This window comes from Nelumbo nucifera, chromosome 1 (genome assembly GCF_055504915.1).
Source record: "Nelumbo nucifera cultivar China Antique chromosome 1, China Antique-T2T, whole genome shotgun sequence".
Lineage (NCBI taxonomy): Eukaryota > Viridiplantae > Streptophyta > Magnoliopsida > Proteales > Nelumbonaceae > Nelumbo > Nelumbo nucifera.
In genome coordinates, this window is record NC_142649.1 from 111,502,154 (window position 1) to 111,518,632 (window position 16,479).

The 16,479-nt window shown below is 38.8% G+C and overlaps 1 protein-coding gene across 3 annotated transcripts in view; it reads left to right on the forward strand.

Annotated features, from left to right (window-relative positions):
- Window positions 1-386: 386 nt before the first annotated feature.
- The window catches only part of LOC104589296 (4-alpha-glucanotransferase, chloroplastic/amyloplastic), a 46,434-nt gene continuing 30,341 nt past the window's right edge, over window positions 387-16,479 (forward strand). For 2 of the 3 annotated variants that reach the window (XM_088892436.1, XM_010247556.3), the window contains exons 1-5: window positions 390-961; window positions 1,271-1,333; window positions 2,850-2,938; window positions 3,036-3,096; window positions 15,027-15,105. In XM_088892436.1, the coding sequence (XP_088748562.1) occupies window positions 560-961; window positions 1,271-1,333; window positions 2,850-2,938; window positions 3,036-3,096; window positions 15,027-15,105 (694 nt within the window). In that variant the 5' untranslated portion in view covers window positions 390-559. Of the gene's footprint in view, window positions 962-1,270; window positions 1,334-2,849; window positions 2,939-3,035; window positions 3,097-15,026; window positions 15,106-16,479 lie in introns of all 3 variants that reach the window. The other variant, XM_010247557.3, reaches the window with a different exon arrangement.

The window sequence follows — 16,479 nt, forward strand, 5'->3', positions numbered from 1 at the left end:
TTATTGAGAAGCAAATCAAGCTGTGGATTGGGTGGCTCACCATTTGTTATAGTGATTTGTGGGGACGTGCTACCCTTATTTTTATTATAAAAAAAGGGTTATCATTTTCAGCCCGGGCTACCCAAAAATTCTGGGTTTTGGGCCAGATATTTCAAACTCGGCCCAGCCTTGCCCATGACAAAACAGAAGCAGAAGGAAGTTGGAGGAAAGTGGACAAATGTACTTTATTACGAGTATACGTGTTCATTCACTGAACATTAATAGCTGATTAAGAGGGAAGAGTACAAGAGGTTGGACATAAGGACAAAAAGAATTGATGCAGGTTGATTTCCTGATATCGATATTTGATACATCGATTCTTAATGACCGTCCGTGTCTCACGACTCTCTTCGGGAGGGTCCCACTCGATCTCTCTCTCTCTTTACGACTTGCTTTTCCTGCTCTCGACAGCTCTCGATGATGGCGGATTCAAATGCAATGCTGCAACTCTTATCTAGCTCTTCCTTACTCCTTTTTTAAGTTCTTTTGAGTGTTGGAGCTATTTTTCTACTTTCCTTTAATGGCTATCTGCAGCTCTCTTTCTCTTCTTCCTTCGTCTAGGTTCTCCTCAATTCAGCTTGTCCCTCACAAAGTTTGTAACCTTTCATCTGTTTCATCTACCGCCAGCACCGTAAGTTACATTGCTGGCTCTCTAACTGGTTTGAAATCCCAAACCGAGAGGAGAATGTCCGAGCGAAGATTTTCGAACGACGATGTTACTGCAGATCTCGTTGGAGTTGGAGACGATTTGCCAGAAGACTATGGAGAATGGTTTCCGAAGGCGGACCCGAAAGATCAGAGGAGAGCCGGTGTGCTGCTTCATCCGACATCGTTGCCAGGACCATACGGCATCGGAGATCTCGGTGAAGAGATCTTTCGCTTCTTGGATTGGCTTCACGAAGCTGGTTGCACCATTTGGCAGGTCTTTGCTTCTACTTTCAGTTAATCAATTTTGAATTTTGTAATGCTTTATCTTTTTCTCTTTTCTGCTTTTAATTTTAATGCTATTGTTTTTTCCTGTCCTTCATGACTAGCAAGGATGTCTTACTTCATTCATAGGAAACTAGAGTTAAAACTTAATTTATTTAAATTGTGCAAATTAATAGCGAATTGCATACTGAAATAGTCTTCATATACTTTTGAGTCAATTTTGGTTTTTGTTTGCTTATAATTCCTTTTCAGAGCTTGTTTTTTCCCCGATATTTAATTCAGAGTGGCTGCATATCTGCAGGTCCTCCCACTTGTCCCACCAGGAAGGAAGGCTAATGAAGAAGGATCACCCTACGCTGGGCAGGTGAAATTTAGAGTCATAAGTAGACTGTTTAACTAGAATTTAAGCATCATTGCACTTGGAATGTTTTTCTTAGACAAACAATTATTATTATGGTCAATTGGTGGAAGAGTGGTGATCATTCATGGGGAATGGGCGGTAAGGACATGCGCTTTTATGGAAACTGTGATTTATTAAAACGAAAAGTCAAAGGGAGGGGCAGGGAAAAAGGGATTGAGTTCAGACTCCAAATGAATGGAATGGGCTGATAAGGATTAAGGAGCTATGATCACTTAACAGCCAAGGGATTGTTAAGTGTTACGTTCCAGGGCTCCTGTAAATTTGCATTTGGGTTGTTTTATGGGTTTTCCTTTGTTTTTGGTGGTTGGAGTAGCTTGTGATGAATTAATATTCATTTTTTCATGTAGGTATCTCATGCTTGTTCTGCTTGCTTGATTTCTTTTCTTATTGTTTTGAGAGGCTTAGGGGGTTCCAGGCGGTTTGGGTGGTATTTTCTCATTTCTTTTTGTTAGTTGCCCGTAAATTGTGGCTGGTATTTTTTTTTGAATTGTGTTTTATAGGGTGGTATTTTCTCATTTCTTTGCTCTTGTTTTTATACTCCCTGACTCCCTGTATATCTATTCTTTTATTTATACATCTACACTTGTTATAGCTACTACTGATACTACTACTGTTCTAGGGGTACCTAGCTAGATGGATGTTTTGATGCTAAGTTTTGGAAGCTTGTCAGGAGCAAAATAGGATGCAAGAAAGTAAACTGCATGGTTGGCTGCCCACTGAAAATGTAAAACCTCAATGAAGATAAAGGAAGAAATGATCATGGAAATAGCTCATTTGTAATTTTATAGTTAATATTATTTTTATATTGTATCCATATTGGATGATGAGGGCTTGAAACATACCATCAGATAAGTGCTATCTGGGAGATCTCTTGGAAAAAAAAGTTTACCTGACGGTGCTAATCATTTGATGAACTCCATACTCTTTGACATTTTGGAAAGAGAAAACAAGTTGGTGATTGGTTCAAAAAGAGTGTGTGGATTGGGTGGCTAGTTTCTCCCAAATTGTTTGATTATCGTGTACCAAACCTTATTTGTTCGATCTGTCCAATGATCACTCTCAACCTTTATGTATGTGTCTCATGTAGTCACATGTTGCATGTAGAAAAACTGTTTTGGAAAATGTCCAACTATTAATCATGTAAAACAAGGAATTTAGTGTACCAAATCTTATTGGTTGGACCTGTCCAATGATCAGTCTCAACCTTTACGTATGTGTCTCATGTAGTCATGTGTAGCATGTAGGAAAACTGTTTTGGAAAATGTCCAACTATTAATCATGTAAAACAAGGAATTTAATGTACCGAGTCTTATTGGTTGGACCTGTCCAGTGATCAGTCTCAACCTTTATGTATGTGTCTCATGTAGTCATGTGTAGCATGTAGGAAACTCTTTTAGAAAATGTCCAACTATTAATCATGTAAAACACGGAATTTAGAGTTTTCGATGATTACCTGTAGGATGCAAATTGTGGTAACACCCTTCTGATTTCTCTTGAAGAGTTAGTCAAGGATGGCTTGCTGATGAAGGATGAGCTTCCAGAACCAATGTAAGATTTTTTTTGTTTGTTTCTTTCCAGTAGCTTATCATATGTGATTGACAAGCTTAATTAGGTTCTCTCGTGTATGTATAAACATATTCTTTAGGGATGCTGAGCATGTCAATTTCTCAACTGTTGCTAAAATAAAGGACCCTATGATAGCAAAGGTAAACTGTGGGAAAGTATCGTACTCTTCTTGGAGCTTACTGTATGGTTCTAAATTATGTGATGTATGAGGTAGGCTACCTTATTTAATATGGTTGTCATTTATTTGTCGGTACTCTTGATGTTTGCTTCAATGGCAGTACTGCATACTTTATATGTTAATTCTTAGGCCTTTCCTCTTTATATGCTTTAGAAACTGTAAAATAATACTTACGATATTTTGCTCAAAAAAATGGAGATCTGATTTTGTCTTACCATGCACAACAGCTATTGATAAGTATTTTAGGGGAATGAACAGAGGTGAACATAGGCAACATGACAAATGCTCAGGGTGTTGTCACATTATAATACTTTGATTTGTTTGTTTATTTGACAGACGTCTATTTTGATTTTGCCATTGCTACTTTATTTGTTCATTTTTAACATTTTAGGTTGTTGTTCACATAATATTTTATACTTTTGCTATGGAGAATGCATATGGAGAAAGAAGCAGCAGTCCTTTGGATTTTGTGTTTCTGCTGAAGAACTTATTTCTTTATTTTTATTTTCAAGTAAAAAATAAAAGATGAGGAAATAAGAAGATATATCAATTGGATGAAGTGTTAGGAAACACCTTGTGTTTGAACAGAAACTCCACAGGTTATAAGAGAGAAATGCATATGAAAAAGAAAATAAAAGTTTCTATAAAATAGTGTGCAAGACCCAAAAAAATCCAAGTATGTCTGTGGTGGAAGCCTATGTTGTAAAATGTCTATAGAAAGTAGTATAATACTTCCTTGCTTGTTCTATTGTCTATGGCACCTCTTTCCATCCTTGCTTCAATGCTATCTTGAGTCTTTAGGTTTCTCATGCCATTTGCTTTGATATCTTTAAATGTTTCTTCTATATGCTCTGCTCCAGAAGAATCATTTTGATTGGTTATTCCATTATTTTGCTCATTCCTCAATTCAGACCAGTCCATATTTATTGGAAACACAAAGAAAAGATCTTATAAACCATGATTGCGTTCTTTTGGTCAAATGTCTATTTATTGAATATAAAATATAAATACTGAGAGAAATTCCAAATGAAATGTTGGGAGAAATTCAAACATGCAAGCATAATATAATGAAAATAAAAAAAAAGCATAAAAAAAATATATCAGGGTTCTATCTCATCTCCATGTTATACTAGACCTTGCCCTAGGAGGCAACTGAGCTTGTAAGCCCCCCTAAAACAATTTTAGGCCCTGTGTTTTCGGATTTCTCCCTAGATTCTCATTACATGATTTTTCTTCTAGAGTCTTTTTTGTAGGAAAACGAGCTTTCTTCTGGAATTTACTACATCTTAGGTAGACACTAGACAGATATCATTTTGTTTGTATCAGTAACATAAAAGATTTATTGAAGTAGTAGAGATGAAGGCACTATCATAACCCCCATCCAAAGAGGCAAATTGATAAACAATAGGTCAAATCAGAGAAGTACAAGACTTGGAATAGCTGATCCATGATATAACTTTCCCCTCCCGACTGCATCCTTGATAAGAAATCAGCTAGAGATGTAGTCAGTCCTGTATATATAAGGTAGATGTTCACTCTGGATGCCAAAAGATTTGACCTCCCTAATAATAATATGGCATGGAGTCTGGGGCCATGGGTAACTGCTGCATCCACCTAATAACAACATCTGAATTTTTTTGGATGCATCAGTCGAGCAGATTTTAAATCTAAGAGCTGTCTTGTTGAATTTTGAGTTGATGACAGGGCTGAAAGTTAATCTCTCAAAGAGTGTGATAATTGGAGTAGGGGAGGTGGACAGGGAGTTATTACTGGAGTGCGCTGAGGCCTTTGAGTGCAGAATTGGGGAATTGCCTTTCACTTATCTAGGGATGCCGGTTGGGGGTGTTTCAGGCTTTCAGCTTCAGAAGTTTTATGGAGCCAATTGTGGAGAAGGTGGAAAGGAGACTGGATGGATAGAAAGCAAAATGCTTATCTTTGGGAGGCAGGATAACTTTGATTAAAAGTGTATTATCAAGCTTACCAACATATTACTTATCTTTACTTGGGATTCCTTCTCAAGTGGCTGAAAGAATTGAAAAAATTCAGAGGGATTTTCTGTGGGAAGGGTGGGGTGCAGAAGTTTCACTTGGTGAATTGGGGGAGAGTTTGTAAACCAAAGGACAAGGGTGGGCTGGGTTTCAAGAGAGTGAAGGATTTCAACAAGGCTTTGATAGGGAAGTGGTTATGGAGATTTGGTTTAAAAAAGGAGAATGCATTATGGAGATTTGGTTTAAAAGTGTATTATCAAGCTTACCATCATATTACTTATCTTTACTTAGGATTCCTTCTCAAGTGGCTGAAAGAATTGAAAAAATTTCAGAGGGATTTTCTGTGGGAAGGGTGGGGTGCAGAATCACTTGGTGAAAAGTGATTTCTTCAGTTTTTACTGATAACTCTTGGGACTTGGGTTTGAGGAGAGGTCTAAGGGAGTTGGAAATGACAATGGTGAATGAATTAATTAACCTTCTAGGGTCAACCTACTTGGATCAATCTTGTTTGGACAGTAGAATTTGGAAACCTTCCCCATCTGGTGTGTTCACTTGTTCCTCCTTTTTTGATGTCCTTGTAAACGTACAAGAAAACAGGAGGAAGAGAGAAGAGAGAGAAGAGAGGAGAGGAGAATAAGAGAAAAGATGTGGGAGTTGAAATCTTAGAGCTGGTGGCTACAGCTCATCTTTTATTTAAAATGTGTTATAACTTATAACAAATATAAGAAATTGCAATTAGGCCCCTGGGGCTCACCCTAATACAAAAGAAAAGAACATGATGATAGCAGTCTAAGCTGGCAGCATTGTAACAGCATAAATAAAGAAAAAACTATTTAAATCTAACAACACTCCCCATCAAGTTGGGTTGAATATATCTATCATACCCAACTTGTTACACAGTTCATTGTGCCGCAAGTGTGGAAGTCCTTTTGTGAGAACATCAGCAAGTTGCTCCTTGGATTTGACATAAGGGGTGCAAATTTCTCCCTTTTCCAACTTTTCTCTTATGAAATGCTTGTCCACCTCAACGTGTTTAGTCCTATCTTGTAGGACTGGATTACTAGCAATGTTAATGACTGCCTTATTGTCACTATAAAGGAACATAGGATTGTGGACAGTAACCCCAAGTTCTCCTAAAAGGTTCTTCAGCCAAGGAACTTCAGCCACCCCATGTGCCATTGCTCCATACTTTGCTTCAGCACTTGATCTTGCCACTACACTTTGCTTCTTACTTCTCCATGTCACTAGATTTCCCCCTACAAAGGTACAATACCCACTTTTGTTGAATAGTAACCCTGTTCCTGGATACTTCTTCAAGTACCTAAGAATCCTCTCTGCTGCCTGCATGTGTTGTCTTTTAGGAGAATGCATGAATTGGCTTAGGACCCCGACTGAGTAAGAAATGTCAGGGCGAGTCATGGTCAACATCCATAGGGGTATCAGCTGGTTTTGCACCTAACTTGCCTGTATCCTGTAATAGATCTAGGATATACTTCCTCTGAGAGATGAAGATGCCCTTTTTTGAGCGGGCAACTTCAATTCCAAGAAAGTACTTTAGGGGGCCCAGATCTTTCGCTTCAAATTGAGAGACTAGGAATTCCTTCAGCTTTTGTATTTCTGTTCTCCAATTTCCTATAATGATGATATCATCTACGTACACTGTTAGAGTCGGTTGTACAAGGGTAATACAATCCTTTTATGTTTAGTTATATATGTACTGCTCAGCTAATGTGGCTCTCACTTAAGTGAGGGCACAATGGTAATCCTTGTATATCTTAGAAGAGTATAAATAAAAGAAGGGCCGACTAGAGGGATTTGATTTTTTCTCTCTAGTTCGGCTGTGACTTTTCTCCTTCTTTTTCTTCTCTTTCTTATTCTCCTTCTCTCTCTCTTTTCCTTCTCTTTCTTTTGGTCTGAACATATACGAACATCTAATCTGAGTGTTATCATGGTATCAGAGCCACGATAATCAGTTCAGATCAGTTGTCTCCTTTTCTCACTGTTTTGCGCATTCCTCTCTAAGGTTTTGCAAAGTTTTCATTGATATTTAGAGAGTTTTCCAGAAAGAAAGAAAATGTTTGGTCGTTTTCTTCTTTTGGGGGTTTCCATGCCTCCAATGAGTGCAACCGTTGTGGTTTTGTGTGGTTGGTAGAAAACCCTCTACTCACAATTTGAAGAGAGCTGGTTTTGTGATGGTGATAGTGCAGACTTGGTACCCTCTACTCGACAAGTACATGATCTTCGAACTAAGTTGTGGTATGTAGCAAATTTCTTTTATATGTTGCAGAACTGAAAATATTATTCGTGAGGTGTGTTGTGAGGGTTTCTAGTGCTGACAGTAAATGGCAATAGTAGTGTTGTTGCTAAAAGTGGTGAACAGTTTGAAGGGATGAGATCCATCATATGAATAGCCGAACCTTGCAGGAAGGTAGGGCGAAATTTCAAAAATTTCTCTCTCCCATGTGGGAATCATATTCCCAGTTTTAGAAAAACTGCATTTTTCAAGGATCAATCTTGAACCAAGAACCGAACTAGATCTGAAACCAAAAGGTAGGAGAGGGAGATACCTGATACGGAGAAATAATAACTCCCAATGAAGGTGTTCACGCCCAAGGAGATCTCCAAAGACTGCTCCCACTAAAGATGACACAGTGTAGGGTGGAGTAGAATCAGCAGGTGGTTCTTCACAAGAACCAAATCCTTCAGCAAGAATTCGATGGAGGGTATGTGAGCACGAATTCAAATAAGTTTTTCACCAAAAACTGATATCAAGAACTTTTCTTGATCGCTCCTACAGGTGGAGAACGAACTGGCAATGGCGGCAGCAGGAGAAGACAAGAACAGAAGATGGCGCAGTCTTATTGTTGCTTTCTTTCTCTCTTGTATCTGAGAAAAGATTGAGTGAATGGAGGTTCGCCCTCCTCTTCCTTTTATAGCCTTAAAGGAAGCAGCTCCTAATCTCATTAGGAGTTTCCTAATTCAAATCCTTATTTGAATCTGGACTCTCTTTAAGAGATAAGGATAAACCCTTATCTTATCTGCAGATTAGGATCAGCCCTCCTAATCTAATTAGGAGTTTCCTAATCCAAATCATTATTTGGATCTGGACTCTCTGAGTGGATAGGGATAACTCTCTATCCTATCTGCTGATCCAAATCCCAGAACCACCCCTCTCTAATTAATCAAATTAAACCAGTTCGATTTGGGCTTTAGGCCCATTAAGTCCATGTGCTCATTCGGCCTCCAAACTACTGACCAGTTGGGTATCCTTGTATGGCGTGGGACCCAAACATTGATCTACACATCAGCCACATGGGTTCTGCCCAGCCTTTGTTACAAGGCCTGGCCGAATTCACTGTAGGATACAGTGAACCCCTGAGCCCATCACTATGGGCTCTTAATGGGCCCAACACTTACACTAAGTGGTCCCTGGGTCAAGCCACCTTATAAAAACCTAAGGACTGTGGGCAGATGCAAGATTAGCCCATCAGGTATTACCCTCAATGGTCTTACACTTAACCTCAACCCATAATGATCAAACACTGCCTAACAAGAGAGGACCTCTCCCTCGGCTGCAAGGGACAGTGTTGCACTCTCTACTCACATGGATCCCGGGAATTAAAACCTTTTGCAAACATTTTGAAACCATAATATATATATATATATATATGTATATCTCTATATAAATATATTTTGCAAAACAAATATCAACGATTGAAATCAACTGCCGACAGTTTTGGTTTCCATCAGAGAGAGTGCATCCCCGATCATTATCTTTGTCCAACAAAGGGGCTGATCCTATCACTATGATCACCCACTCAGATGAATTCTCAGACTGTCCCAACATACCCAGGTTTTGACCCCCTCTAAGGATCTCACTGATTGGCATATCAAAGATAGCTCAATCCGACACCTAGTGTAGTATCATAATCGAGTCTAGGGGTCAGGTGTAACATTCCAGTTTTGCCCATCAATCTCCAAGGTCCAGGGCAATACTGGAATTCTGGTCTGGTTCAGGGTTTCAAGAAAAACCCACACTACATGTACCTCAGGTCTCACCCTGGCAGCTGAGACAAACTACCCCAACCAACTTGGCGGCACACCAGTGTCAGCCTTGACAGGTTAAATCTCCCCAGATCTATCCAACGGCTATGAAGATTCTAAACTAACACGAGTCTCATATGTGTCCAGTTTAAGGGTATTACACAGAAATACACCACAATAACATGAATCAAATATGTACTTTATTCATTTACATTAAATGTCATAAGGTACATCATTCTAATTGGAGCTAAGGGCATACACTGTCTAACATAGTTGTGAATATTGTTGCTGAAACAGTGGTGAATAGTTGTGAGTGTTGCTGCTGAAACCTGGTACTAGGAACCCTAGTGGTGTTTAGTCATTCGTGTGGAGTGTGGTGATTTATTAGGGCAGTAGAGTAATAATTTAGTGGTACAACTTCCCACTGTTTTTTTGTGCAGTTATGGGAGACAACAGTGAATACAAATCAAGTGTGATGGCGCCTTCTGATTATTTGAATGTGCAGGTGACCTCTATAAAACTGAATGGTGAGAGTTATGTCCCTTGGGCTAAGTCTGTTAAAGTTTTCCTGAAAGCCAAAAAGAAAGTGAAACATGTGAGGGAAGATAAACCCCCAATTGATTCTCCGGGATATGATGAGTGGGAGCAGGAGGATGCTTAAATTATGACTTGGCTATGGAACAGCATGGAGTCCAAAATTAGTGTGAACTTCATGTTTTTAGATACAGGCAAGGAAGTCTGGGATCATGCAAGGAAACTATATTTTGGACAGGATAACACTACTAGGGTTTACCAACTGTACCAAGAGTACTTTAATCTGCAACAAGGGAATTAGAGTTTTGAGGACTATTATGCCAGTATGAGAAATTTACGAAATGAGTTAAATGTTTATCATCCTCTTACACCTGATGTCAAACTTCAGTAACAACAGAGAGAGCAGTTGGATATGACCAGATTTTTAGTAGGGCTGAAATCTGAGTATGAACCTGTAAGGGCACAGATATTAGGTGGATCTACTCTTCCCTCTCTTGGGGAAGTGTTTGCTCGTCTTCGAAGGATTTTAGTTGGACCCACAGAGACTTCCACTATGTCAGATAGGTCTGCATTTGCAGTTACGAGAGGGGGAGGTCGTGGTGCTAGAGGAGGTCAGCATGGTCGTGGTAGTGGTGGTAGTGGAATGTATAATCGTGGCGGTGGTTGTGTTGGAGGACGAAGACTTAGGGGGAGCCCGTGGTAGGGGACGTGGTAATATTCAGAGAAGGTGTACTCATTGTGGTATGGAGGGACATACTATCAACTTTTGCTGCGATCTCCGTAGCCCACCTTCAACCTAGGCGAATCATGCAATTGTAAATGGTGGTAGCTCAAGACAAGAATCTCAAGTCACTGATCAAATCTCCACTACATCTATAGATGATATTCAGAGAAGGTGTACTCATTGTGGTATGGAGGGACATACTATCAACTTTTGCTGCGATCTCCGTAGCCCACTTTCAACCTGGGCGAATCATGCAATTGTAAATGGTGAGTGTTTCACGGGATGAGTATGAGCGGTTCATTCAGGGTACATCTCAATAGAACACAGCTACCCTTGCACACACAAGTACGACTTGTCTACCATCCACATCTTCCCGTTGGATTATAGATTTTGGAGCTTCTGATCATATGAATAGAACTCCAACTGTCCTTGGGTTTTCATAAGATGGTTGGACTCAATGACTATTTAGTGTAAATGTTGGGCCCATTAAGAGCCCATAGTGATGGACTCAGGGGTTCACTGTATTCATCAGTGAATTCGGCCAGGCCTTGTAACAGAGGCTAGGCTGAACCCATGTGGCTGATGTGTAGATCAATGATAGGGTCCCACGCCATACAAAGAGAGCCAAGCTAGCCAACACTAAAGAGGAAGTGAGCCTGAAAGCTTAATGGGTCTAAAAGCCTATTTCGAACTGGGTTAATTAGATTAATTAAATAGGGGCAGATTTGGGATTTGGATCAGTAGATAAGATAAGGGATTATCCTTATCCACTTAAAGAGTCTAGATCCAAATAAAGATTTGGATCAAAGGAACTCCTAATTTGATTAGGAAGGATGGTCTTTATCTGCAGATAAGATAAGGGATTATCCTTATCACTTTAAGAGTTCAAATCCAAATAAAAGATTTGGATTAGGAAACTCCCAATGGGATTAATAAATTGTCTCTTTAAGGCTATAAATAAGAGAGCAGGGTGAACCTCCAAAGACAAATTCATTGAATACAGAGAGAATACAACACAGTTAGACTGCTCTTGCCTTCTGCTCAATAGAACACAGCTACCCTTGCACACACAAGTACGACTTGTCTACCATCCACATCTTCCCGTTGGATTATAGATTTTGGAGCTTCTGATCATATGAATAGAACTCCAACTGTCCTTGGGTTTTCATAAGATGGTTGGACTCAATGACCATTTAGTGTAAATGTTGGGCCCATTAAGAGCCCATAGTGATGGACTCAGGGGTTCACTGTATTCATCAGTGAATTCGGCCAGGCCTTGTAACAGAGGCTAGGCTGAACCCATGTGGCTGATGTGTAGATCAATGATAGGGTCCCACGCCATACAAAGAGAGCCAAGCTAGCCAACACTAAAGAGGAAGTGAGCCTGAAAGCTTAATGGGTCTAAAAGCCTATTTCGAACTGGGTTAATTAGATTAATTAAATAGGGGCAGATTTGGGATTTGGATCAGTAGATAAGATAAGGGATTATCCTTATCCACTTAAAGAGTCTAGATCCAAATAAAGATTTGGATCAAAGGAACTCCTAATTTGATTAGGAAGGATGGTCTTTATCTGCAGATAAGATAAGGGATTATCCTTATCACTTTAAGAGTTCAAATCCAAATAAAAGATTTGGATTAGGAAACTCCCAATGGGATTAATAAATTGTCTCTTTAAGGCTATAAATAAGAGAGCAGGGTGAACCTCCAAAGACAAATTCATTGAATACAGAGAGAATACAACACAGTTAGACTGCTCTTGCCTTCTGCTCTTTCTCTTCCTACTCTTGCCGCCCTACCCTGTTCGATCTCCAGCTCTTGGATTGGATCAATATTCGATCTTGATATTGTTTCTTGCTAGAAGAAACAATCTAGAAGTTGTGCTCACTATCCCACTCGATTCTTGCTGAAGAATCACTAGTTCTTGGTGAAGAACTACCTACTGATCCTGCCTCATCCTAAGTTGTGTCATCTTCAGTGGAGGGAGGATTTGGTACTCTCTTTGGGCGTGAACACCTACGTTGGGAGGAGCTGTCTTGCGTGGATTCCGTATCAGGTATATCCCTCCCTTAATTTGGTTCCAGATTTGGTCCGGTTTGGTTACAAGAACAAACCTTGAAAATGCAGTTTTCTAAATTGGGAATAGGATTCCCGAATGGGAGTAAAGAAAATTTTGAAATTTCGCCCAACCTTCCTGCAGGATTCGGCTGTCCATATGATGGATCTCCCATCCCTTCAGTGGTATCAGAGCCAGGTTCAAGTCTTGAACCAAATTAGGATAGATCTGAATCTGCGCAAAAGGGCAGAAAGCGTTCTACCCGATTTGCGCAATTAGCATTTTTTCTGGGAATTGGTTCCCAGATTATGGGCAGATGAACTAGAAAGTAAATCTTTATTATTCTTTTAAATTTATAGAATAGTTCTGTGAATTTTTCTTGAATTTTTGGGCTGCACATGTGATGGAGATCGAATCTTTATTGTGCCAAGATTGGCATACCCTGCGATTTCTCTTCTATTCAATTATGGTCTGTAAATAATTTTTTATTTTTAGACAATTTGTATAGGAATTTGATGCGATGTAATAATAGAAAAATTAGGTTTTTCTATTTTATTTCCATCTGGAGATTGCTGGAGTGCACATCAGAGGAGAAGAAATTTTCGCATAAACACGTTCTACGATCTGCGATTTTGCAGATATCGATTTTGTAATCTGCGATTAACTGTTCTTTGTAGGTTTGTAGGATATCCAAGAAAATCACAGTGCAATCCTCTGATTTTAATTTCTTGATAATTTGATTATCTTGAATTAATTTATTTTCAGATCATTGTTCTTGAATTAAATCTTGAATTGGATACCAAAACTTGGGCCAATTTACACTAGATTTGGTCCAAACTGGTTGGATCGAATTGATTGGTTCGATGGGTTGGTTTTTTCTAACCCTAATTCGATTTAGGTCAGAGGGTTGATGGCCCACTTCAAGGTTTAATTTGGCCCACCTCTATAAAACCTAATTTTAATATGATAATGACTGAATCAGCCCTAAATTAGCTACATGGGCCGAACTGCTTTTTGCAGTACAGCCCATGTACCTATAACATTATGGGCTCTGTTGGGCTGATACTAATTTAATCTAATTAATTAAGTATTTTACAGATATTTTAATTGATTGGATGAATTTATTTCATGCATGTGATATATGGATGTGTGATGTGATACACACAGACATTACAGAAGACAACTCAGTTTAACTAATTTTTGCCTTCAAATCTTTTTCTCCCTGGTTTTGCCACCCTACCCTGTTCGATCTCCAATTCTTGGAACTGATCAAGATTTGATCTTGATATTGTTTCTTGCCAGAAGAAACAATTCTGAAGCTGTGCTCACTATCCCATTCGATTCTTGTTGAATCACAAGATCTTGGTGAAGAACTACTTGTTGATCTTGCCTCATCCTAAGCTATGCCATCTTCAGTGGAGGGAGGATTTGGTACATTCTTTGGGCGTGAACACCTGCATTGGGAGGAGCTTTTTGCATGGATTTTGTATCAGGTATATCCCTCCCTAATCTTGGTTTCAGATTTGGTCCGGTTTGGTTACAAGAATGAACCTTGAAAATGCAGTTTTCTAAATTGGGAATAGGATTCCCGGATGGGAGTAAAGAAATTTTTGAAATTTCGCCCAACCTTCTTGCAGGGTTCGGCCATCCATATGATGGATCTCCCATCCCTTCAAAGAGAACCAAACTAGCCAACATATAATGGGTTAAGTGAGCAATATGACTTAATGGGTCTAAAACCCATTTCAAATATCCTGAGAGGATTATAAAGAGGGGGCGAATTCCACATAAAGTAAAAAATTCTCTCTGCAGTCTTTTCTCTCCCTCAGTTCTTGGCGCCATCCCAGTTCAATCTTCACCTACTGGAGTGATCAAGAAGTGTCTTGATATTGTTTCTTGTTGAAGAAATAATCAAAAGTCGTGCTCACACCACCTTGCTCGAATCTTGGTGAAGAATTCCAGGTTCTTACTGAAGAACCATTCTTGTTGATCCTGCCTCAATATACGCTGTGTCATCTTCAGTGGAGGTGGATTTGGTATCCTCTTTGGGCGTGAACACCTACGTTGGGAGTTTCTTTTAATTCCGTATCAGGTATTTCCCTCTCCCTCTTGGTTTCAGACCTGGTTTGGTTTTGTTTCATGAATGAACCTTGAAAATGCAGTTTTCTAAATTAGGGAATACGAATCCCGGATGGGAGAGAAATAAATTTTTTTGAAATTTCGCCCTACCTTCTTGCAAGGTTCGACCATCCATATGATGGATCTTCCATCGCTTCACTTTCTTCCTCTCTTCTTCTCTCCTGTATCACAACACTGATAACAATAATAAAAGGATCTTCAAACGCCACCTTGCAGAAATCTCATGAGGACATTTTCTTAGTTTCCACTATTCTCCTCTTCTTTTAAACATTGCCTTTTTACTACTGAATCTGCTGTTCTTTATATCTTGAAAATGTTTTTGCTTCCACATCATGCTTATGATATGATAGTCACTCTTGTTTGATTGTTATTATATGAATATGTATATAATATCTATTATTTTGTTAGGCTGCAGAGAGGCTCATTCTGAGTGAAGGAGAACTCAAAAATGAACTTGAAGAATTTCGCAAAGACCCTGAAATATCAGGTGATCAATTATTTTAGACTGACTTACTCATGAAGCTTTTATTATTTTCTGTAGCTTAATCATATAAGTTTTATCCATATAAGGAAATGTTTGTTTTGGAAATTTTGAAGACAATGGAAGATTGGACTGCATTTTTCTCCTTGACAATTATTTTTTACTCAAATTAACAGTATAAATGGTCATTAAAATTGATAGGAGCTATATTCTCATAATCAGTGGGGTTTGGATAATAAGAAGTTAAGAACATAAGAACCACTATCCATATAAAGTCAAGAATCTATGAAGAAGTAATAAAATTATTACTATATCTGGGAAATTTTCTTTATGTAGGATGTAGAAGTACTATATCCCTGACATATTGCAAAGTAATGTTTATGTATGAATTCATGAATGTTGCATTGGCTGGCCACTTCTTGTATGGATTTCAGTTCAGCTTCCTAGTTGTCTAGCTTACATTATATACTTGAGGGTGATTTTTGTCTTTTGCAGCTGTTAGAGTTTTTTCCTTTTTGCTTTTGTTTTCTTTACAGTGATTGATATAATTCTTGGGCTATGATCCATCAAGGATGCAGTTCTTTGATTGAAAAGTCCAGATTTGTAAATGACAACTCCAGTCCTATTCACTTGAACATCATTAAAGGCATCTCCATGTTTGTTTTTGGTGACTAATAGCCAAGAAACTCATTAGTGATCAAGAATCATACAGATGAAACCAAGAGGAATCTCACAGGGTAAGACTCAAAAAGCAAAGAAGAAAAATCCCCCAGAGGAAAATGTAATTTCAGTATGGAATAGGTGAGATGGGATTCAGACCAATACAATTAGCAGAAAAAATTAAGATTAAAGCAAAAGAAGTAGAGAAGAAGAGGAAGACAGCAAGGAGGAAGAATGGAGAAGAAAGGAGAAAGAAAGGAGGAGTTCAATAATCTCCTCTTTCCCCACACTAATCTTTTATTAAACTTAAGTTACATAATTTACAAGATTGCCTTTAAGTAGGCGCCCACATCAACAATATACTTAAAAAAACATAAACAAGACCTAAAGGCCCAATAAGAAAACATAACAAGAAAGAACTAATAAGAAAGACACTAATGGACTAGGGCCCATTCAGCCCAGTCTCTCTACACTCCCCCTCAAGCTGAGCATAGATATCAATCATGCCCAGGTTGCTTATATAGTGAACCAGCTTTCCTTTAGGAACACCTTTTGTCAAAACATCAACCAATTGTTCTTCAGAAGCAACAAATGGTAGACAGACTTCTCATGAGGCCCTTTTTCTCGTATAAAATGCCTGTCAACTTCAATGTGATTAGTTCTGTCATGTTGAATAGGATTATGTGCAATGTTGATAGCAGCTTGGTTGTCACAATATAA